The sequence below is a fragment of the Triticum dicoccoides genome, chromosome 5A, assembly GCF_002162155.2.
Source record: "Triticum dicoccoides isolate Atlit2015 ecotype Zavitan chromosome 5A, WEW_v2.0, whole genome shotgun sequence".
Lineage (NCBI taxonomy): Eukaryota > Viridiplantae > Streptophyta > Magnoliopsida > Poales > Poaceae > Triticum > Triticum dicoccoides.
Window position 1 is genome coordinate 433,837,740 of NC_041388.1, and position 7,715 is coordinate 433,845,454.

General features: G+C 46.5%; 1 protein-coding gene across 1 annotated transcript; it reads right to left on the reverse strand.

Moving 5' to 3' along the window:
- Positions 1-302: 302 nt before the first annotated feature.
- Positions 303-6,655, reverse strand: LOC119299717 (F-box/FBD/LRR-repeat protein At3g26920-like). Its single transcript, XM_037576876.1, has 7 exons — positions 6,442-6,655; positions 5,801-5,898; positions 4,065-4,913; positions 3,822-3,959; positions 3,252-3,586; positions 584-673; positions 303-486 (listed from the first exon to the last, which is right to left on the reverse strand). Exons 1-7 carry the CDS (start codon positions 6,512-6,514, stop codon positions 303-305), a joined length of 1,767 nt encoding a protein of 588 aa, XP_037432773.1. The 5' UTR covers positions 6,515-6,655.
- Between the last annotated feature and the right edge of the window lie 1,060 nt (positions 6,656-7,715).

The following is a 7,715-nucleotide window of genomic DNA, read 5'->3' on the forward strand; positions in this document are numbered from 1 at the left end:
GATAGCACCGTGTGTCGAGATACTCTATGAATCCACTAACCTTTATGCATCCCTGCATCCCTGCATCCTCTCATCACCAGCCGCTCGATCTAAATCCCGTGCCTGTCGTGGGTCGACCCTCTTTTTGCAGAAAACCGCCCGCAGCCAGCCAAGTCAGCCGTGTGAATATTACGAAAACATCCCTCCTCCGAAGCCGAGGGCAACTCCCCAATTCCCGATCTCGCTAAATCTCTTCCTCCCTCCTATCGCCAATGCCAGCGGCAGCCATGACGGGGACGACAGCCGGCGACGCATACCAGTGATCATTGATAGGCCGTGTGGGTGGCCGTCTCAATGGTAATCTGCAACGGCAGCCTGGGACGGAGATCCATATCGGTGGTCGTCGCATTAGCAGACCGCGACGGAGCATACGACGAGGAGCATGCGGGGAGGAGCCTGATATGGAGATCCGTGTAGGCGGCGGTTGCATCCCGACGGCTGCGACATCTGATGGAGACATCAAGAGGCAATAGGCACCACAGTACGATTCGGCGGCGACCACGACACCGGTAGATGACTACTACTGTGGCCACGTAGCTAATACCTTTTAGATGAACTCCCCTTGCGAATTGAAATAGCAATGGATCTTTCTTGATGTGCCAATTGAGGTTCAGGACTGGAGTAATATGTGTTGCTGAATGCAAAATTCAGAAAACGTGAATATCAGTTATGTGAGTTTGTTTTTCAGCAAGTTGGGAGAGAGAGCAACAGGGCAGCACATGCGTTGGCTGCCTGGGCTGTAACTCACAGGGAAAATGGAACTTGGCTAGTCCTCTACTCCAAGTTCATTGATCATGTGACTGAAAATGACAATGTAAACTCCTTTGCTATGATTGAATGGTAGCTCTCAGTTTCCTCGCAAGAAAATAGTGTTTTACTGCAATTTGTAAATTTGTAAGCTGAGTTTGATGTGATTGTTGAGGTTGTTGTGATTTGTAAGCTGAGTTTGATGTAACTGTGAATGCAATTTATAAGCTGACCTATTTCTTGGGTATACAACTGTCGTATGTTGCGAACACGCTTTTACACCTGGACCTGGTATACATGCTAATTCTTTGTCCTCCGTTCATTTGAGTTTGCAAGCTACAGCCCGATTCTCTAGTTGCACATGTACAACACGCACACAAATACTCCAGTACACGCACACAAATTCTCTTGGGTACAGTATTACTTATTTTTACGTGCTAACTGAAGCTCCATGTGTTGTTCTGAAGTACAGTTCATGTTCAGTAGTGGTGGGGCTTTGGACAGCCATGGCTGGGCATGTGAGATGAGTTTGCTGGTAGGTATATGCGGAGGCAAACGCAGGGTCGCCTCCTGATTTATGGCGGAAGGAGGGTGGCCAGGTTCCTCGATTGCTGTGGAAGCAAATTCACCCGTCCCAACTCCCAAGCAGCAGTAGCACCGTGCTGATCGGTTCCGGTGTATCACGCGAGAAGGATTCATGTGATATTACTCGCCGGCTGATCGGTTGCCCCACACGGCCTATCACTAATCACTGGTATTCGTCGCCGGCTGTCGTCCCTGTCGTGGCTGCAGCTGGGATTGGCGATAGGAGGGAGGGAGAGATTTAGCGAGATCCGGAATTGGGGAGTTGCCCTCGGCTTGGGAGGAGGGATGTTTTTGTAATATTCACACGGCTGACTTAGCCAGGTTGCGGGTGGTTTTCTGCAAAAAGAGGGTTGACGCACGTCAGACACGGGATTTAGATTGAGCGGTTGGTGATAAGACGATGCAGGGATTCACAAAGGTTAATGGATTCATAGGATACGACGCCAACCAAGAATGCTCATGCTAATGTCATGGTGGAAGATTTTATGAAATGCTTCTTGAGACTGAAATGTACTGTTACTAAGGATCATGGTCAGTTGCTCTGAAGGCAGACATGAACCACCACAGCAAAGCTTGCAGGAATCAGGTGCGATGCGCACCTCAATGTAGCAGTTCCACCAATTCAAACCACGACGTTCATGGAGGTTGAAGTTGAGCCGAAAAACTGCATCATATATGCTGATGGAGAGCAATAGACCCCCGTCTGCCGTGAGCTTCCAAACAATGGAGTCCGAACGCAGCCCACTGCCTAACCATGCGGAGTGCCAAAATCGGTTTGCTTGCCATCTCCAATGGTGGCTGGCATTGGCCTGAAATAAATGGTGATATGAGAAAATGATCACTGGCGTTAGCTCCAACTCCCCGCTCTTTTCGCGGAACGCCAGGCGTTAGCTCTGCTTTCTACGCCTGCTGCCGAAGAAGAGTATTGACCTCGTTGAATGCTTCCTGGATGTGCATCACACCTAATTTCTGCTGTTTTGCTGCGGTTGTTCTTGTCCTGCCTTCGGAGGGGCCAACTAACCACGATCCTTAGTACCAGGCCCGAGCCCAAGGGGGTGCGACCTGTGCGCTTGCACAGGGCCTCCCGTTTTCAAGGGCCCCAAAAAAAAAATTACGCAGTAGTATTACTCCTTTGTATAGAACTATAGATGGGCCTCTTCAGACTTCAGTCTTCAATGTGGATCTCTGTTGCCATCGGAGTAAGGCCTCATCCATCGCTAGATTCGATCGAGACGAGCGAAAGGACGAGGAGTTCCTTCATCTGGAGCTGGGGAAACTTCGTCTGCAGCTGGCGGCCATCGCTCCACGCGGCAGGTTAGGGCTCCTGACTCCTCTCCAATCCTCTTTCCTTGGTGTTGAATCCAGGGTCGAGATGTTCAGTACTTCAGTTCCAATTCGACGAGTAGATCCTTTTCACGAGTAAGGGGACAGGACGTGGGAGGGCAGGATCGGCCGAAGAGTAGCCAGCAGAGAGGACCTCATTCATCTGAATCTGAAATCTAAAGGCAAGGAAAGTTCAGGCCAACTTTCTATCTGGAAATTTTAATCGTCTTCGCGTCAATAATCGGCGATTTTGTGATCCTTTAACTTTGTTTCGCTTTCTGCCTGCTATTTAGTGGTTCTAATTTTTTTAAATTTTATTCTTTTCATCTATGAAGCGTTTAGTATTGCAAGATACAAGTATTAAGTCATGTCTTCATTTAAAATAAATGAATCTGGTTACCAAAAGCGCTTGAAGAAACAAAAAATAGGTATGTAAAATATTGTGATCTTTATATTATTATAGTTGTATGTTTACGTAGGTTTTTCTTAGTAAGATAGGGCCCATTTTAGAGTTTTGCACCGGGCCTCCGATTTTGCCGGCTCGGCCCTGTTCTAACTCGACGGTTGAGGGAACTTTCCCCAAAATATATCTTTCCACCGCCAAGAGAGCTTTATGGGCTTCCATCATCATACCCCTACTCATCGGGAGACATTTACCGTTATTGTTGTAGGAACACAAAATCTCACCATTGTAACAGGTGCTCAGTTTAAGGCGCTTAAGCAGCTTTGAATTCTGAAGAATATGGCATGTCAGCTCAACCATGCTCTTCGCAGAACAAAAACCAATGATCTGCACATCCTTGATGTTCCTATGCATGTGTCCTGGCATCTGCCTTAGATCATGAAAAGAATCTCCTAAAACTGATTCTTGCTCCATGCAATCCGGCTCTGCCTGCATTGGATATAGATGTCAATGTCAATAATAACGGTGAAACGACAAAACATATACTTTGAACTAATGCGTGGTCCCACCAGAGATATAGTGCTATTCTGAGCTAGAGCGTAAAATAGTTATTCTACAACCTAGTGAAACTGTGCACAAATGTAGTAGAACAGTGTAGTACTACATATTGTACTCCCTCGCTCCCTCCCTCTATAGACAATATGGCAAGATGAACATGACTTACAGACAATATGAAAGTCTCCAAGGAAGGACAAGCATCAAGAAAAGAAACCAGAGAGAAATAATCATAGTCTGGGGTAAATGTCCCAATACACAGATGCTGGAGGTGGAGGAATTTGCCAGGTACCACCAGTATATCCCTCTGCACAAAAATGCTTCAGATTAAAATCCCAGGAAAAATGCAGGTTGCAATTGTTTGTTGCATGATGTTGGTATCTAATTGTCTGAAGTACTATAAGAATATTACCACATAAGACGAATGTATGTTAAGAGCTTCAAGATTTGGCACCATGCATGGAAGTTTGGCACCAGCATAATGAATAACGTCCCACCCTGAAGCATCAATGTCAAGGTTTTGCAATGAAACACCAAGTGATAGTCGTACCAGGGCACCACCATATTCAAAACTGTAGAGATAAGGGGCCTTATTCTTTATCACTTCCAGATTTAAGCAGTCGTGGACAACCAGGTGGCTAAGCCGCTGCAGCAGGCTAGGTATCTCCAGGAAAATCAACTCATCGCAATACGCTAGTGTCAATTTCTCCAAAGCAACTGAACTGGAAAGAAGGCACATTAACTCATCCCCTGTAATATGCACATCATACAGTTCCAAACTAGTCAGGCTTCTTAAGCAGCCAACTCCAGCTGTGGGACGGAAGGCACATTCACCGAGATGAAGGTGCCGAATCGACTTGCCACTCCCATCAAGTAGAAGTGTGCATGGGAAGTTGTACACGTCCGCATGAGATGAATGAAGCTGCAGATAAAGTTCTTCAATCCCTGGTCTAACGGCAATACCAAGCCAACGATTGAGATCATCACATGAGGTGCTGAAAAAGGGAAATTCACGTATTTCAAGTTTGAGTGCCTTCACGCCAACGCCTGAGTGGTTTTTCAGAATGTGGTCGGTTCTCTTTGCAAGATCAAGCGCTATTTTAGATGATATCCCGCCGACCCCGCCTTTCAAACCCAGTGTTTCCCTAGTTAAGCTGAGATTGGGAAGACATCTCCAAGAACGTCGAAACGAATGAGACACGCAGGCAACGCGTGCAGCATCTCGTAGAGGAAGAAGAGAATGTATATGATGCCATACGGCCTGCATGGACGAGCATTGGGGAAAAAAATTCAGCATAGGAACTGTAAAGGCAGACGATTGCTTTCAATTTGGGAAGGGAAAGTAGAACCATATGAAGTAACACTGACAATATGGTAGTTATATATGAACATTGAAATGTCCACACTCCACAAGATCATGTAAAAGAATCCAACAGCTTTAGCAGTTACAGTGAAAGTACATGACATATGGACATATGGTAACTAAGATGGCAGGATAACAGATTGGACAGAGCAGATCATATGGCACTCTATACAACTACTATAAGAATATATCCATTTCAATTCTACAACTTCTTGCTGATCTAGGAAGCACTATAATGAAATGAATATTTGTTTCAAGCCTATAACTTTTTAACGGAACTCAGAAGCACTATAATGAAATGAAGGCATGTCAATCATGTGACCTTTTTACTGGAATTAGGAAGCACTATAATGTAATCAAGGCCCGTCTGAACTATGAAGACAAGAAAAGCATTCAGAGGTAGTTGAACAACATACATACGATACATATTTTTTCTTGTGGAAACTAAGAGCCTATTCGATGTTTCCATGTCAAATTTGGGGCAAGCCAAAAGAATAGTCCCACTTGGGCTGACTTTGAAATTTGCCAAATGCCCATGCTTTTACACTCACATATGGCAGGCCGCAAATTTTGCCCCCATATGGCTTGCCAATTTTGGGCATTACAACACTAAGAAAGACACAGGATATTGACCACAATCACAGGGGAAGAAGTACAAGCAACTACTAAGGGGATAGCAATATGAATTTAGGAAGTCTACTCTTACTCAAGTGATATTTTTACTTAGGCATTGATTCACAAATTTCTGCATGTAAGTTACTAATTCTTGGCAATTAACGGCGAACCTCTGGAAGGCTTGGTCCTGAGTATCTCAACTTTTTATGACTCCGGGAATTGTCATCATGTGAGTCCTTCCTTTTAGCAACTGAAGTCACCGATCCATCTGCAGCACATGATGCATTGGTTAGAATAACAGAGATACTGATGGAAGAGAACAACAGGCACAGGTACAAACACAGGGACAAGCCCTATTTCTCTCCATTATCCAACTTCTCCCCAAGACCCACCAACTTAAGAAGAACCAAAATTGTTTCGGTGTAAGAATAAGAATTCAGTTAACTATTAGTACATTTGCAAAAGGTTGCACTTGCAGTGCCCCCCTAAGTCTCTTGAATCTCCGTTACCCCTGCCCTTTCACGAAGCATGTCATGTTCAATTCGTCCCTTGACAGACACACATAATTCTTTTTTTCTTCCGGAAAAATAAACTGTAAACAGCAGACACAATAAAAAGTGCTCCCTTCGATCCATACCAATTGCCGCTGATTTAGTACATTAATTGTTGCATGTACTATTGTACTAAATCAGCGACAGTTAATATGAATTGCAGGGAGTACTTCTTTTTTCCTTCAACCAAAAAACATGTAACTGTCGAACAGGTTACAGATTATCATCTTAGAAAAAGGCAGAAGGAACAGGTGGCTTACTGCGGCCTTGAGTTGGCCGGCGACGCCGACCCCGCTGCATAGGCATGAGCCGATTGAATGCCAACAGCCCCATGATGCGACGACGCCAGATCAGGCGGAGCGACTCTCTCTCTCTCTCTCTCTCTCTCTCTCTCTCTCTCTCTAAGTGCGGGCGGCACGGCGAGCTTAATACGTACTCCGTATTCCAGCTTGAACTGAATCCAAGAATAGAATCCGAGGCGGGAGGGGAATCGCGTCGGCGCCGCCGCGGAGGGGCAGAGTGGCAGACTAACCAAACACGACACGGGAGGAAGCGGGACTGACAAACAGCGGGACTTGACAAATCCAGCCTAGCGCGTCCGCGGCCGAACACCTCTTAAATATTACGTCGCACATCCACATACCATAAATTCTTATTTTTAAATCCATGTAATCCATGTATGCCGAACATACGGTACAAACTATTCGAACGCCTAAATTTAAAACAAAACAAAGCAAATCATAGTTTAACCAATCAAAATGAAATTAATGTCCGAGCGTGACGGATGGCCTCGGATCACTAGCTGGGCGCCTGCTCCGAACGGAATGCGTCCTGCTCCAGGCGAAATGTGTCCTTCTCGTTCTGCTCCGCCTGCATCCGGGCTGCCTGCTCCAACTGCATCCGGGCTGCCTCCTCCGCCTGGATCCGAGCCGTAGCCGCCTCGTAGTCCCTCCGGTCGTTGATCTCCTTCTTGTTGTCCTTAAGCCACTTCTTCGCATGCTCATCCAAGACGGTCTCGTCCGTCAACATGATCTTCGCATCTTTCGCGTCCCGTATGAATCGCAACCTCTCCTTCTCAAGCTCTATGTCGCCAAATATCTTGGCCTTCTCGATCTCCCATTTGATCGTCGCTTCACTACTGGAATCATGATTTTTGCCGTCAGCCAGCTCTAGTTGACGGCAAAGAAGCTCTTTGCCACCAGGCTAAAGAAAACTGACGACAAAGAAGAAGCGGACGGCAAAGAACATGTTTGCATTCAGCCAGCTCTTTGTTGTCAGCTAGCGGCAAAGAGGGGGGGGGGGTGGCCCACTAGCGAGAACCATATAACGGCCACTTTCTTTGCCATCCGCTAGCAGACGGCAAATAAAGTGGCCAACCTAACGTCCGTTAGCTAGGCTCTTTGCCGTCTGCTAGCTGTGACCTAACTAAAAAGCGGCCGGCGCCCCACCCCACCCCTCTTTCTGTCCGCTCTCTCTCTCCCTTGCCCGAGCCGCCGCCGTCGCACCCCCACCCCGCCGCCGCCCCTAACCCGCG